This window comes from Gavialis gangeticus, unplaced genomic scaffold (assembly GCF_001723915.1).
Source record: "Gavialis gangeticus isolate Ggan-Ray unplaced genomic scaffold, GavGan_comp1, whole genome shotgun sequence".
Classification (NCBI taxonomy): Eukaryota; Metazoa; Chordata; order Crocodylia; family Gavialidae; genus Gavialis; species Gavialis gangeticus.
In genome coordinates, this window is record NW_017729032.1 from 25,933,073 (window position 1) to 25,950,008 (window position 16,936).

At 40.4% G+C, this 16,936-nt stretch overlaps 1 protein-coding gene across 1 annotated transcript in view; it reads left to right on the forward strand.

Moving 5' to 3' along the window:
- The window catches only part of CNTN5 (contactin 5), a 1,308,168-nt gene that overhangs the window by 647,578 nt on the left and 643,654 nt on the right, over window positions 1–16,936 (forward strand). Inside the window, exon 4 of the mRNA XM_019525021.1 lies at window positions 14,433–14,651. Coding sequence (XP_019380566.1) covers window positions 14,433–14,651 — 219 coding nt within the window. The remainder of the gene's footprint in view (window positions 1–14,432; window positions 14,652–16,936) is intronic.

The window sequence follows — 16,936 nt, forward strand, 5'->3', positions numbered from 1 at the left end:
TGCATCTAAGGAATTGGTGACCTGGTCATAGAAGGCCACCAGGTTGGTCTGACAGGACCTGCCACTAATGAACCCATGTTGGTTGCCCCTAAGCATAATCTCCCCTGCTGGCCTCTCGTGGACATATGCCAGAATAATTCTCTCAAAAATCTTACCCAGGATTGAGGTAAGACTAACTGGCCTATAGTTTTCCAGGTCCTCCTTCCTCCCCTTTCTGATGATGGGAACCACATTGGCCCTCTTCCAATCTTCTGGCACCATACCAGAGCACCACGAGTGCTTGTGAAGCTGTGCCAGGGATCCTGCAATGACCTCAGCTAATTCCCTCAGTACTCTAGGGTGGAGATCATCCAGACCAGCTGATTTGAATACATCCAGTCCTTCCAGAAGTTCCCTAACTGGTTCCTCACTAACCCTTGACCTAGATGCACCTCCCCTGGGGTCTAAGGGTGCCCAGAGGGGGCGTGGCTGTTCCGGTCCCTGCTCAGGAAAACAGAGGCAAAGAAGTCGTTAAATAGGTTAGCTTTGTCATCTGGTGTGACGACCAAATTTCCTAGCGGGACTTGCAGAGGCCCCACGTTGCCCGTAACCTTCTTTTCGTCCCCTATGTATTTAAAAAAGGACTTCCTGTTGTCCTTGATCTGGGAAGCTAGTCCCAGTTCCATCTCTGCCTTGGCCTTCCTGACTGCCCCCCTTCATCCCCGAGCAACTGCAATATAATCCTCCCTGGTGATGGCCTCTCCCTTCCATTGGGTGTGCACATCCCTTTTCGCTAGGAGACATTCCCGGATGCTTTTGGTGAGCCATGGGGGCTTTTGTGCCCTCCTTCCCCCTTTGATCCATGTTGGGTTATCTGTTATCTGTCACCGCTGAGAACAATCTAGCTCCATCTTCTTTGGAACCAGCCTTCAGGTAGCTAAAACCTGCTATCAAATCCCTGCCTCATTCTTCTCATTTGCAGACTAAATAAGCTCAGTTCCCTCAGCCTCTCCTCATAAGTCAAGTACCCCAACACCCTAACCATTTTTGTTGCCCTGTGCTGGACTCTCCTAATTTGTAACATCTGTTCTCTTGTGGGGGGGCCCAATACTGGACACAATACTCCAGATGTGGCCTCACCAGGTCCTTTTCACTGGAGCACCCAGGTCCTTTTGCAGAGCTGCTGCTTAGCCAGCCAGGGTACACTCTGCCCCAGCTTCCAGAATTATAATGAAGATATTGAAAAAAAACAGCCCCAGGACAAACCCCTGGGGCACTCCATTTGGTACCAGCTGCCAGTTGGATATTGCACCATTGATTACTACCTGTTGGGCCTCACAATCCATCCAGTTTTCTGTCCACCTTACAGTCTATTCATCCAGCCCATACTTCCTTAGATTGCTTGCAAGAATGCTATGGGAGACTGTTAGATTTAGATTGCTAAAGTCAAGGTACATAACAGCCACTGCTTTCTCTCTATCCAGAGAGGTAGTCATCTCATCATAGAAGGCAATCAGGTCAGACCTGACTTGCCCTTGGTGAATCCATGCTGACTGTTCCTAATCATCTTCTTCTCCTCCAAATGCTTAGAAATAGATTATTTGATGACCTACTCCATGATTTTTCCAGGGACTAAGGTGAGGCTGACTGGTTTGTAGTTCCCTGGATCCTCCTTCCCTTTTTTAAAGATGGGCACTATATTTCCCCTTTTCTAATTATCCAGGACCTCCCCCAATCTCCATGAGTTTTCAGTGATAATGGCCAGTGGCTCTGCAATCACATCAGCTAATTCCCTCAGTGCCCTCAGATGCAGTGAATCCAGCCCTGTGGACTTGTACGTATTCAGATTTTCTAAATAGTCCCTAACCTGTTCTTTCATTACTGAGGATTGCTCACCTCCACCCCACATTGTGCTACCCAGTGCAGTAGCCTGGGAGCTGACCTTGCCTATGGAGACCAAGGTAAAAAAGGCATTGATTAATTCAGCCTTCTCGTCATCATCTCTCACTAGATTGCCTCCCCCATTTAGTAAGGAACCCGCACTTTCCCTAAACTTCCCCCTGTTGCTGACATACATGTAGAAATCCTTCTTGTTACTGTTCATGTCCCTTGCTAGTTATAACTCCAAGTGTGCATTGGCCTTCCTGATTTCATTTCTGCATGCCCAAGCAATATTCTTCTACTCCTCCCTAGCCATTTGTTCAAGCTTCTGCTTCTTGTAAGGTTCCTTTTCGTGTTTTAAGGTCACTGAAGAGTTTTCTTGTAATCCAAGCTGGTCAATTGCCACATTTGCTGTTCTTCCTGCACATCAGGATGTTTTTTTCCTGTGTTCTCAGTAAGGTTTCTTTAAAATAGAACAAACTCTCCTGAACTTCTTTCATCCTCAGATTGGCCTCCCTGGGAATCCTGCCCATCAGTTCCCTAAGGAAGTCAAACTGTACTTTTCTGAAGTTCGGTGCCCATATTCTGCTGCTCTCTTTTATTCCTTTTGTCAGGATCCTGAACTTGATCAACTCCTGGTCACTGCTGCCCAATTTTGTCCATAGTTTTCCTGCTCCTAGTAGCATGTTCATGATCAGAAAAAGTAAACAAACTTGTCACTGCATTTTCCATGAGGACCTTTCAACTGGAGTATGTATTTCCTCCTGCAAGAGCTTGAATCCATTATTTTCACATGCAGAAAAGACCATCTAGTTACCCTGGAAATTTTAGAGAAAACAGGCCCAGGAAAAGTCTTGATAGTTCTGTGATTGTGTGCTGTTATTTTGGCTTTATGCATTTTGATTGGTTAGTAGTGTTATTGGACTAACTGCTTCTTTACTATTATGAGTATTTTTGACAAATGTGTTCAAGGTCTGAGGCCCTCCTATGGAACTTTTAGAATTAAAAAGGAACATTAAATGATGAGCAACACAGTTGACAAATTCAAAAAAGCTCCTAATTACTTCTTTTTTTATTTTAGTCTTTTTTTCTGTAGCTGGATATTTTTTAATTTCAGTTGGTCAGGAAAATGTAATTTGACTAGAGTTTGAATTTAATTCAGGAACAGCTTAACTCACTCATGAATATAATTAACACAGCATATCAACAGTAAGTTTCTTAATATTCTAATATGACTCTGCCTCATTATTCCCTATATATGTATACACATACACACACACATGAATGTTCAGTGAAAAGCCCTGAGTATGTACCAAATTAACCAGAAAATAACTGACTTTTTATAAAGTGGGCAAAATACAGTATTACTAGCTATATTTCGAACAGTGAAGTGATATGTATTTTATAAGCTGGAGCAACAGAAGGATAAACACTTTCACTGGAACAATGTAATTAAAAGTTACAATAAAAAATAGGTTAGAGTTCTTAGTGACATTTGACTAAACATGCTAGCTGGCAAAAATACACAAATGAAGGTCACATTTGCAAGTATTATAAGATACACTACATTTTAATTAGGTAGCTGATAAATGTCATTGAGTCTTAGCTGCTGACCAACTGTCACTTACAAAAAAAATGCCACCTAAAAAGTCAGAATCCTTTACATAAGGGTGCATTGTCATTAAATTTCAAACTATGGTGACCATAGGGGATCTAATGGTGCAACAAGCTGTTGTGTTGATAGATTCAGTTGTGTTTCAAATTCTGTTGGAGAATGGAGAACACTTTTGTCAATTTATAAAATACAGTTAATTGTATACTATTCCTTTCTGTACAATCCCAGGATGACAAATTTAAAAAAGGACACTCTTTCTGCTATATGTTTAGTATATCTACCTGCATTTATGGGATATTATTTGTCATCTTGGCTACAATATGTTTCCTCCTTTACATCAGGTTTAAATTTAGTTTGCCAAGGGAATAAAATATAGTGATTGAATATCTTTCTAGTAATCTATAGATTCATATTTCTTCCAAACAACATCAGAGAAGTTTCTCACTTCCTTTACATAAAAAGAACCCCTGAGATTTCAAATGGAGAATTACCATGATTCTGTAATGCCTATAATATGGTATCATTTTGCCTACTTACCATATTTACTTGAATATGAGAGAACCCCTCCCCCACAATAATTAGATTCTATACCTGGAAAATGTATACATTTATAATCATTTTCCAGGTGTAGAATCTAATTACTGGAAGTTCAGCTTGAATTTGTCAACCTCCTCTTGCTGCAGCAAAGAAAATAAATCTGGGGCCAGGGGGCTGGGTTGCCCCTTTGCCCCCTGCCCACCAAAATCTTTCCTGTGCAGCCCCTTCCCTACCCCTTACATTCAGACCCTGCTGTGCCTGAGCACATGGAAGTGAGGGGCAAAATTGAAAACACTGACTTTGAAATAAACATACCTGTAATAACTTGCATTTTACCTTTTTGAAACTGCAGCAAGGTTTAGCACAGGTACTCCATCCATAACACACTTTTAAACAGATTTTTGTTTATCTATTTACATAGATAATGCATGCAATTACTCTAAAGCCAAAAGGCTGATGATTTACCAAATAGTTCACTGGGCTGGGCCCAGAATAGTCAACAGCATTTCAAGCTATGGTGACCTCACAGCTCAGGACTCCTTAGTATGTGTGTGTACTTCAGATACCCCCCACAAAGGATCCATGTGCTAATTAGCCCACCACTCATGACTGGGACCAGGTGTTCTTGTCATAAGTCCTGGGATCCTCCAAAAATTGATATATAGGTGAGGTTCAGGACAACTTGGTCCGGTATCACCTCATGGATGGTGGGGCCACAATAATTATATGTGACAAGTGGAGTGAGGGGGCAAGAGAGGGATTCTGGTTGAAGTGTTTGGGGCCCTGTTTAGTGATGTTTACCAGACCTAAGGCTGGTGAAGAAACAGGAATCACTGGAAATGGGAAACAAAGACACAGATCAGCTTCGCTGTAGAAGGAAAGATAAAGTTGAAATGTTTTCAGTGGAGTGGCTCACCATGACTTTAAAAAGAATCTTTCCTTAGGGGGACTGTGCTCAATGAGCACTATCCTGTGTTTTATATAAATGGGTTGCAGAAGCTTATCCTTGTAGTAGTTTCCTACCAGTTTTGTGGGGGAGGTTTGCCCCATATGGGCCATGTACTTTATACTCATGCTCAGTTGGCTGTATTTAATTATTTCATAGTTGGTTTCCATTATTAAGCACATGGTGCCGTTTGTATCAGTTTAATGATAGGTAATGTATTTAACGAGGTTTACTTGTATGACAATATAAGATATGGGGCTTCTCCCCCCATGCTGAGTGACAAAAAAACCCCTTGTCTTATATCCGAGCAAATAATATTGAGGGGAGGAAAGAAATAAATTGATATCAACAATCTAACTGTTAAAATTAATTTATTAACACTGTTACTGGAAAAGATTCAATACTTACTTAGCTGATAGAAATCATAATGAAGACATTAAGAAATTATTGTGGGAGTTTGGAGCACAATTTAATTCATTTTAAAATTTGTTTAAGATTAATTAAATTTTGTTGCAAGATGACAAGAGGCCTTAATATATGTAATTACAGTTTTCAGTGCTCAGTAGAAACATGTGAAAGCTTTGCAGAACAATTCTTTAAAGATTCTGTCGTTTCTGGACATGCTGTAGCCCAGAAGTGATGAGGACTTTCCTGGCAATCGGAATGAGATCCAGCTAGTGTGGAACTCCTCTACTTCAGATGTTCTTCCTGTCCTTTAAATGTCCTATGAAGGAAAAACTCCCACTTAATCTCCAGGCCTTTAAACTCTGGATTCTGACCTACTCTCTTGACTCATGGGGTGCGACCAGATGAGTATGTACTTATGTTTTGTGGTGGCTCAAAGCAGTTCTTAGGCAACAGTTTTTGACACCAAAGATCCCGTGTAAAAAAAAATGCTGCTGAAAAAAGCACAGTTCAGTGTGCCTCCAGAAAAGAAGCGGACTGGCCAAAGCCACACCCTGGCTGCTGGCCAGGCTCCAAGTGGCTGTCTTGGTACTGCTGCAGCCCTGGGAGGCCCCCAGGACCCCAGATAAGGCTACTGGGGCCAGTACAGATGCTGGCTCCAGCCTCCCCTCCCTCACCTGGGTCACTTTGCCATGCACCGAAGTGGCCGTGCAGTGGTATGTGTAGGAACAAATATCAGTGGCACAAATCTGGAGCTAGTAGATGTGCTGGAGGGTCAGGCTTAGGATTCAGAGTGACCTAGACAAATTGGAGGATTGGGCCAAAAGAAATTTAATGAAGCTCAACAAGGGCAAGTGCAAAGTCCAGCACTTAGGGTGGAAATAACCCACTACCGTTATAGGCTTGGAACCAACTAGCTAAGCAGCAACTCTGCAGAAAAGGAACTGGGAGTTACAGTGGACAATAAGCTGAATATAAGCCAAGAGTGTGCCCTTGTTGCCAAGAAGGCAAACAGCATACTGGGCTGCATTAATAGGAGCATTGTCAGCAGATTGCGGGAAGGGATTCTTCCCCTCGATTCTGCACCTGGAGTACTGTGTCCAGTTTTGGGTCCCCCACTACAGAAAGGATGTAACAAATTGGAGATAGTCCAGTGGAGTGCAACAAAAATGGTTAGGTATATGACTGCTGAGGAGAGGCTGGGGGCTTATTTTAGTTTGCAGCAGAGAAGAATGAGGAGGGATTTGATAACAACCTTCAAAAACCTGAAGGGTGGTTCCAAAGAGGATGGAGCTAGACTGTTCTCAGTGATGGCAGATGACAGAATAAGGAGCAAGGGTCTCAAGGTGCAACAAAGGAAGTTTAGGTTTGATATTACGAAAAACTTTCTCATTAGGAGGGTGGTGAATCACTGGAATTGGTTACCTAGAGAGAGTGTTTTTTCAGTTGGTTTTGAGATAAATAACCCGAATTACTCCCAGAAAAGTAAACTATCAAACACAAACCATTAATGAATTTGAGTTTATCAGTGGGCACATCTACATATTCATTAATGCACTTACTTTTGCTACTGCGCATTAAGTTTAGTACCTCTGTGTGCCTGTATATGGGCATAGATGCTGCTCCAATGTGCTGTAATTTCAATGCGTCAGAACAGACTCGATTAATCATATCTGTTGGTGTGTGGTAATTACCACATTCCTGCAGCTCCCACGTCTTGTGTATTGTTCCCGCACTTCAAAATGGCAGAAGAGGTGCTTGAACTAAGGCTTGCCAGAAGAGCTTTAGTTCAAGCACCCCTGCTGCTGTTTTGAAGCACCGGGATACTGATTCATGAGACTCTGCGGTCCTTTAATTAAAGCAGCTTTTGGAGCTCTAACTCTGTCTCTGCCTGAAGCAGGGTGTTTTTGTACCCAAAAGCTTGCAAAGAACAATTTTTACAACTGTTTAATTGATCTAATAAAAGATATGGTGATGAAACATCACTCACTCCTGTTACAAATACATGCACTCTCAGGCTGCAGACATGTCTTGATGTAGTCTCTGCTTGTTCCAGCAAACCTCACATTCATCATTCTCCTGACTTCTGACCCAGCTTTGGCTTTTCCTGATTCTGATCTTGGATTTCTCCTAAAACTCAGCACTGCCTTTGCTTTCCATGGTTTGCCTAGCATCCTGCCTCAGCTTGGCTTCCTGAACCTTGATCTTGAAATCTCCCTGGAACTTGGCACTATTCTTTGACCCCTGGCTCCAGACCTCAGCTTGCATCTCAGACTATGCCTCTTAGACCTCCAATCTCAGCTTTCCTGAAACTTGGTCCCATACTCTCCACCCTACTCCACCGACCCAGACCCCAACCTGATGCTCTGGTAACTTCTGTCCCCACACTGCTTACATAGTTGCTCCCCAAAGCCCAATCCAGTGGGCCAGCCACCTACATCCCAGCCAAACCCTCACAAACCTGGTCTCATGCCTCAGCAGTGTAATAAAAACCATATCAGAGAAACATTGGTTTGGTTTGGTTTGGTTTGCTTTGGTTTTTAAAAGGACTGGTGAAGAATACTTTGTAATTAAGCCACCACAACTGGCCAGCTGAGCAGTATGAATCTCTGGAGGGAAATGTTTTTGATTTGAAAATGGGTTTTGCTTTCAGGGAAGACCAGAATTCTGCTATCTGTTGGCAACAAAAAGCACAGACTTACAGGCTTTAGGTAAACAAGCAAGAAAAATTTAAGTAAAATTTAACCATTTCTAAACATTCTTTACAAGAAAGGCTTCAGTCAGATATTCATAGATATAGATATATAGAGATACTTGTATATAAAGATATAGATAGATACAGATGTATAGATATAGATGGATATAATCCTCAGGAGGCCAATAAAGCCACTACAATTAAGCATAAAATTGTACAGTTAACATTTATCCTCACCAAAGAGAGCAATTACACCATGAAAGATGAAAAACCAGATTGCTATGTATGGCCATTAATAGAGATCTCATCTCCATGGCATAATGTGAATTTCTTGTTTGTGCATTGTCAGACACAAAACCTTTCATGCCTCTTCCCCCACCCCATCATTCTTTAGATCTGTGCCAGTTGAGCTCATTTTTTTTGTTTTGTTCTTTGAATGCTAGACTTGCCCCAATGCATGGCATTTCCCATGTAATTGCATTATATAATTCTTAATTGTTTTAGAGGTGTGTGAATATTTTGGGGGTGGAGGGGGAAGGGGTTTCCTCTTAAGGTGAGGTATTAAGATAGAAAAACATTCCTAAACTGATGAGGCCATACAGGACAAGTTCACTTTAGCAAGCTGTGTAGAAATACAGTTTCAATAAAAATAAATTGTCAAAACTACTTTGTAGTTCAGGGTTGTTGAATTCAGTTTTGCAGAGTAGCTTCCTACATTGTACCATGGCAGTATTGCTTTAAATTCTAGCATTTCAGAGAGATGTAAACATGCTGTAGAAGTCAGGAAAAAGTTGCATTTCACTTAGAGATGTCAGCTGTGCCTGTACCAACAAGTTTTGATTCAGGTTCTGATGTTCAAAGAGCCTGAATATTCACAATTCTAGCAGTAGTTAGTGAGAGTTTTGGGTGCTTATTATCTCCAATTATGAGATCATTTATTAGGTAGCTAAACCTTGATTTTAGCCATCTGACTTCTGATATTTAGGTTCAGACATTTTATGCTTAGCATGTAACATGGAAGTTAGGAACTTAATATAGGAAGTAAGAAAGTTGATTAGCCATATAATAAAAAGTGATTGTGAACATCAGGTAAAACTTCCCAGCCCTGAGATTTGATAGACTGTTCAGTAGTCTACCAAGGGAAGTGGGGGAAACATCATTTGAGTCTTTTAAAACTAGAATGGGCAGAGAACTGGGGAATACACTGTAAAAAAAAGTTCTATTCACATTGAAAATGGACTACACAGCTAAAGAGGTCTTTAGTCTTTTCAGTCCAATTCCTCTGATAGGAATAGCCATAGTTTATCTCTGGATGCTATCAAATATCTCCTTTGATTTTTTAGAAAGCTAATTAAGATGCATTAATGCAAGCCATGTTGTGATGGCTGTACCGCTGATAGACCCACATTTTTCCAAACAAAACCTGATCAGAAGCGTTTTTTGTCTTCTAGTCATTGTATCTGGCAGTTGTTGATCTCAGTGGGGTTCAGTCAGAAATGCTGTAGTTTTAAAACATTTCAGAATATTCAATGTGGTTTATTTGGGTTGTATTCCACTAGGGAAACATGCTTCCTATTTTTTTACTTGGCAAATGTAAATGGATGTGTTTTGTTCATTCACTTTTAATCATGTAACACTGTATGCATTTAAGACATTTTTAGTTAGAGAAAAGACAATGCATGGACAAATGAAAATCTGAGCTTTTACTCTAAAAGCATATCCATAGCCTCTCTTTTTTTAAAGCCACTTTGCTAGGTTGACCCTTCTAAAATAATCAGAACAGGACCATAATATAATTGTGATCCACATGACATGGTCCATGAGAACTGCTGCTATACAGCCCTTGTCAGTCCTTTCTCTGTAACTGCACGTTAAGGAAAAACATGATCAACTTCAGGGTTTTTATTTCTAGGGAACTCTGACCAGGAGTGAGTTCTATTTCTATACTAAAGAAATAGACCTCAATTCTACTTCCATATTAAGGCATCCCTTGCTTAGCCTTTACTTTTCCATGTTAATGCAAATAGGCACAAGGAAGCATTCTACTATGTCTGGCCACATCTACATGTGCAAATATTGCAATGCAATAAACTCTGGAGTTTATTGCTGTTTGAACATGTGAGTGGGAGTGCAGTATGTTGAGCCAAACTGAAGCAGCCCTGGCAGGCAGGGGACCCAGGGATCCCAGCTACTCTCCCTGGCTCACTGTGCTGGGGCACGAGGGCACTTCAGCATGGGGCTAGCTGGCAGGCAGCCCCTGCACTGGGGTACCCTCATGCCTCAGCCAGCCAGGGCAGCATCTACACATGCACTGCTGAGATGATTTTTTATTCCACAATATTTATAAGTATTATCCTGCTGCAGAGTAAATTTGTTTATTCCGGCCTAACTGGGGTGCATGTGGGTAGATGCCAAGACATTTACTACACGGCCAATTAGTACACTAAAAAGCTCATGTAGATGCACCGTCTGTGTAGATATATCATTTTCCTACTTTCCCAGTGGAGACTAGTGCACCCCTGCAAGCACAATTGGCTTTAGAATCAGATGGTTCTCCCATTCATTCAATGAGGAACCTGCGCTAAAAGGCATCTACTTGATCAGAATTGTAATATTCCTGACTTTAGAGTCATGTCCTATGTATTCTCAAGTGGTTGGGACCCACATTTCTTATGTTATAACAAAGTTCTCTATCCATGAAGCTTATGGATGACCATGACTTATAACATCCTTCACTCCTATTTCTATGAGAGCTGACTGCTGTGCTTCATTTTTCTAAGAGGACAATATTGTATTTATACCAGCCACACCAGGAAAGAGTTTCAAGGAGATAGAGCACCAGATGAAAAAATAGATCTTATTTTTCTCCCAATTATGTTTATGCAGGTTTCTCCAATTACTTCATTTCAAATCTGAAGTTTGAAATTTCTCACACAACCATTTGTCCTAGTCCATTGTAATCAAAGTACATAGCTAATATGCCTTTTGTTCAGTGAGGCAAAACAAAACACATCTGTTTTCGAGGTCAATTTATGTCAGGGGATACAATAAGCCAAAAAATAAAAGTAAACCAGAACACTCCCATTGAGTGTGGTGGGACAGAATTTTCCCAAATAGCAACCCTCTTTTTCAAATTTCCTTGTGAAGATCTGTAGCATATGAAACTTCAGGGAGATTGATTTCTATTGGAGAAACTTAAGAGGTTTTGAAAACTTGTCCTAAAAAGGGCAGCTAGTTTCAACCTTAACTGTGAACTGAATGTTACTATTCCATAATCTTGGGAACCTGACACTGTTGCTTTAATTTCAAAAGAATTAATGACAGTAGACATTACAGAAAAGATGTATTTCAAGATAGCATTTGTTTAGTCTCCAGTTCCAGGTAGATGTTAAATTGCTCCATATCTCTATACCTTTTGGGACAGTGCAGATCTTGTTAAAATATGTTACGGTTTTATCAGGAAGCAATGAAAGATCTTCTGTTGTAAAGAAAACAACATTATGTTTCTATTAGTATTCCAGTGGCAATGTTAAAAAAAATCATATATGCATTATTCTCATATTTCATCTTAATTTTTAACAATGTAGCATGGAGTATTTCTATTTTTTCCCACTTTATAAGTCAGGAAAGATAATGCTGTAAATCAAGGTAATGATTATGTTAAGAAATAGATAGTTTGAGAGACCAAAATGAAAAACTACCTCAAGACTGAATTCTCCTGATGTGTGCTTTATACTTTTTACCCTTGCATGTCAAAACTTGCATTTAAATCCCCATTTTAAGCAAGACACTTTCTCCACATAATCTGTGTTTAAGCTGTTTACTAGTAAGATGGGTATTTTCAGATACAATTGATCAGATTTTTTCAATCCTTAACTTCTAAAGCAAAGGTAGATAGACTGGATCTTTCAACATCTTATCATGGGCACCATGCATTGGAATTCAAAAAGAATATCAGAGTTCCTTGTCAGAAGCTGTATAAATATGAAATAAAATGCATACCTGGGCTTGATGAATGGCATGGGGCCGGTCTATGGGCTAGGGGTTCAGTCTGTGGGCATGGGGCCACTCTGGGTTTCATTCACAGGCCAGAACTGACACATGCAGCCATTGCATTGGTTCAGGCCATGTGCCTAGTCCATGTGTGGGTCTAGTCTAGTGTGCAGAGCTGTGTCATCTGGCTTGTGGAGCTCTGCACAGGGCCAGAAACTTAGCAGAAGGAGCCATGGGGAGCCCACAAACTGATGACACAGCTCTGTAAACTGTATTTTGATCACCCCTGGACTAGATGAGCCTCGAGTTCTCTTCTAATCTTACGGTTCTAATACAACAATTACGATAAGTCATGCATAAGCTCTCTCTCCAAAGGATCAAAAAGCTTCACAGGCAATAATGACAGTTAGAGATTTTTAGTCATTACTTTCACCTCCCCCTAACCATTTTATTTATTTATTTATTTATTTTTGTAGCAGACAGTCTAAGCTTTTCATTTTTTCATTCTTGGCACCACAAGACCTGGGTTCAGAAGCGAGTCCTGTTTTAAATACATATTAGCATAATGCTACCATAACAATGGCCTTTTGATGCTAAAAGCTCCTCTTATCCAACCAAAGAAGGCATTGCATCATTGAGGGATGATGAATAAAATAAATCACAGGGTTTATTTTAAAGTGATCTAGGGGCTTCTCAATTGTCCAAGACTTTTGTGCTCCATTTGCAGTGTTTGGAAAGCTATTGATTTCAGTGGGAGTGCTATCTGCTGCAGAATGAGTTTCTAAATATATTTTTATATTAGCATTTTTAATTAATTTATTCATTTCTGTTGTATTTGTCATTGTACAAGAAACGGATAAAAAGAGGCATTGATAATGACCTTAGAAGTAACTTTAGGCATGTATGCTTGGTTCTTCTGAACTAAATCACTCAGGGTATTGTTATATGGTAATTTTGAGTGGCTTCTGAAGTTCTTCACCCCTGCATTGTCCGCATATTAACAACTGAAACTGGTTTTAAACATTCATTATGCAGCTCAAAGTTACACCATTCCAGGGCAAGATTATCTCTGATCTGGGTTACCCACCTCGTGTTACATTAAGGTGTGGCCACTCTAGCCGCTCTAGGCTTAGGGTGGCAGTGAGCAGGGTCTGTGGTGCTGGGGAGGCTGGGGGGAGAGCAATGGGCCTGATCCAGGCCCTTGGGAAAGAGGAAGTGGGTAGTGTGTTTATACTAAAGTGTAGCCACTCTGGGTATAAACATACTACCCACTGCCCCCTCCCCACTGGCCTGGATCAGGCCCATTGCCCTCCCCCACACCCTCCCCAGCACCCCACACTCATTTCACTGCTCCCCTGACCCCCCACTTCCTTGTGGATGCCCGCACTATGTGTTCTGGGGAAGTAGGCAGGGTAGAGTTAAACAGCCTGTCCTGCTGCTGCTCTCTGAGCAGGGCCTAGCTCATAGAAGAGCAGAAGACCTGAAGCAGTGGCAGTGCTAGGCAAGCGGTTAACCCTTCCCTGCCTGCTCCTCTGGGATAGACAGAATTGCATGTATATACAGAGCCACAAGTAAGCAGGGATAAGAGGTTTGAGGTGGGAGGCAGAGAGGACAGGACCCTGAAGAGGAATGTGGGGGGGGGAGGGATTCTTACCTTTCAGTCTACCAGGCTCCTACTGGCCTGAACTGTAACTGCTTTAAACTCGAACTAGCAATAACGCTGAGCAACATTTGTGCAGCGCAGTGTAGCATGTAACAAAGCCCTTAATTTGTAAAGTAATCTACAGTGAGGAAGGCCTGGGTCGGTGTTTCTGGGCTTTATGTGAGAAGTGAGCATTTACCAGACAGATAAATGAAAATGAAATATAGTGTCTTGGCATCCTGGGATGGTTATTTGACTCCCATTAATGGAATAGATGAGTAGGGCACAGAGTCTAGACCTGATGACTGAACTGAGAAGGACATCACAGTTGGCTATTTAATAAACACCTCAAAAAACTTCTGCTGTCTTGCACCCTTGTAGGTGGAATTTCCTATTTTATAGTTTTATATTGTCTCCCATCTGTATATTATATGATCATCTTCCAAGTAAAATCAATAGCAACAACAAGGTCTCTGTGAACTTGCTGGAGCCTTTGGCTCTTGTCCCTTTTCAGATCAAAACTCTGAATGAGCCAAGATTTTTGGTTGTGTTTCTTGTTTGCTTGCTATGTTTCCTATTATTTAGATGTTAGTGATATTCTCTTTTTTCCTCCTAGATTTGCACTGCGTGGTTAAAACATTATATGGGAGGGAAGTTGCTTTTTGATGTTTCTTTTTTTTCTTCTTCTTTTTTTTTTTTTTTCTTAGCTTCTACTCAGACTTCATTGCTTCTTTTACAGACTATTCAGAAGCCGTTCCAGGCCTCCCTACTTCATATGCTGCTATCCTAAGAATTAGAGCTGGTGGTTCATCTTCAACCTCATTTAGTTCTAAGAGCCGACCACGATCAAGCAGCCCTTCATTAGGAAGCATATCTTCACCAAGCTGGAGAGGAGCAGCACAACAGTACCACCCACCAACAAACCTCTATCACTTCTCAGAGGCCTTTAGACATGATGGTAAGTCTGGTTTTCCCTTTAAAACTTTGAAGGGAATATGCATTTTTCATGAGCACTGATATTTTTCAAACCAATATAATTTTATTCATTTGTTTCAGTATCTCTCTTTGGCACAGTTGGATTTTAGGAAACAACTACAGTAAGAAAGAAATTCTTTCCTTTTAGTTTGCCCAGATAAACCTGAAAGCCAGCATTGTAAACATTCTCTCCTACAGTTCCCTAAATGTATCTATTTATTTATTTCATTACAGTCTTTACAACCTAAGTGTGGGAAGCCAGAAGTGGGTTGAAATTGCACTACAATCCAATTTGATCTATTCAGACTAATGCTGTATATTTGAAAGGCAATGTAGGGAAATTTCAATTCATCTTTTCTTCTATATTTTTCAATTGTTCTGGTATATTTTGACGTTACTTCCACTTGATAGCTGTGTGGATTAATGTTACATAACACTTTTTATCCAGATAGTTTTTCCACAAATCAATTATATTCATTCTTTTTTTGTTTTTTTGCGTGTATATACACATATGCGCCTATCTGCATGCACGTGTTCATAGGCGCACACGCATGCACACACACACAGCATAAGCTTGTGTCATTATTTTGAGATGCAGAAATTCTCAGTGGTAAATATTTCTCTTTTTCAGATCACATTTTTAAGGATGAGCCTCAACAAAAACACAATTGTGTTTATAACGATTATGTATTTTCTTCCAAAATTTCCTCATTCTTGCAAAAAAAAGAAAGAAAGAAAAAGAAAAAAGAATGACCAAAAAAATTAAAACTAGAACAGAGCAAATTAATGCCATTAATACAATGTAACAATACTGTTATCAGAATTATTCTCTAGCTCAGGAAAGTCACTTTTATTCAACAAAACATCTTAGCATGTGTTTAAGAGCTGCAAACTAATCATAAGTGGTTTTGTAATTAAAAATATCACATTATGTGCTTAAAAATCTTCCCAAATTGGGTCTAGAGTTCCTTTCTAGGAATCCAGATAAATAGAATAATACAAACTGTTGAATTCTGGCCTTAATGAAGTGTGTTTTGTTTTCTTCACTTGAATGTGCTGTGTTATAGAAAGTGAATTTACAAGACTCAAGCACTTCCTGTGTACCCAACTCTGCTCATTACCCCCTAATCTGTATACATGTATAGGGGAGGATTTGAGAACAATCAGAATAGAGGACTGAAGAACCCCACTGCACTGACTTTAGCTGTAGTGTGTTGGCCTCTCAAAGAATGCATATTTAGGATTGAAGCAGCTGATTGCTAGAAGGTGAAAAATGGGAGACCTTATGAATTAAATAAATTAGAATTATAAAGTATCTGATGTTTGGGGCTAACTACAGATAGTTGAAAAGATTGAAGCTGATTGAGTCAATCTTCACAGGTTATTTTAAGCTGTGTAGATAGAACTGATAAGCAAATGAACAGACATTCATTCATGATTCTGAAAATGCAGGCACATGCCTACAGTGGCCTAGACCAGAAGCCAGGTGTGCTAGAGCACACCTTCCTGCTTGGCTGGGGCAGATAGCTTGAGCCAAAGATATTCCTCCCACCCTGCAAGGGAGGGTTTGTGGGGGAGGTGCAAAGAATCCTGGGATGCTGGGGGACTATGGGTTAACTTGAATCTGGAAAAGGTCTGGGGCAGATGTTCAATAAACCAATTTAACCTAAATTAATTAAGTCTGATACTATATCCATCCAGGTAATATCTTAAACCAGTTTTGGTTATTATGAAAGTGGTTTATGTGCACTGAACTTCTATCGTGTTACAGATTTGAACCAGTTTCTGATCACTTATGCCCGTTTATGTGTAATTTCTGTCCCTAGCCTGAGTGACACTAATGTCTCCCAAGAATCTGGGGTTCATGCGAAGAGGTTTAATGATAGCTATGCTTAGGTTCCTTTGGCAATCAGTGTGATTTTGGTCTACTCCGATGGTTTTGTTTGTGCAACACCTCATGCAGACATGAAGGAGTGTAAGAATTTTATGTGTTGTCCATTTTCAACATCATGGTATTATTGGGATGCTATAGGGTTTTGAAAAAGGATGCTTACAAAGTTCACAGGAACAAGCAGAAACATGACGTTAATACTTTACTTTGCCTGCATTTATGTACATTTCTGTGCAACCTAGTATACTATGGATCCTGATTTTGATTGGGTAATTAATTAATTGGATCCTGATTTTGATTGGGTAATTAATTAATTAATTGGGTAATTAATTGGTAATTTACAGTTGGACCTAGACAGGTTACAAGGATGGGCGGAG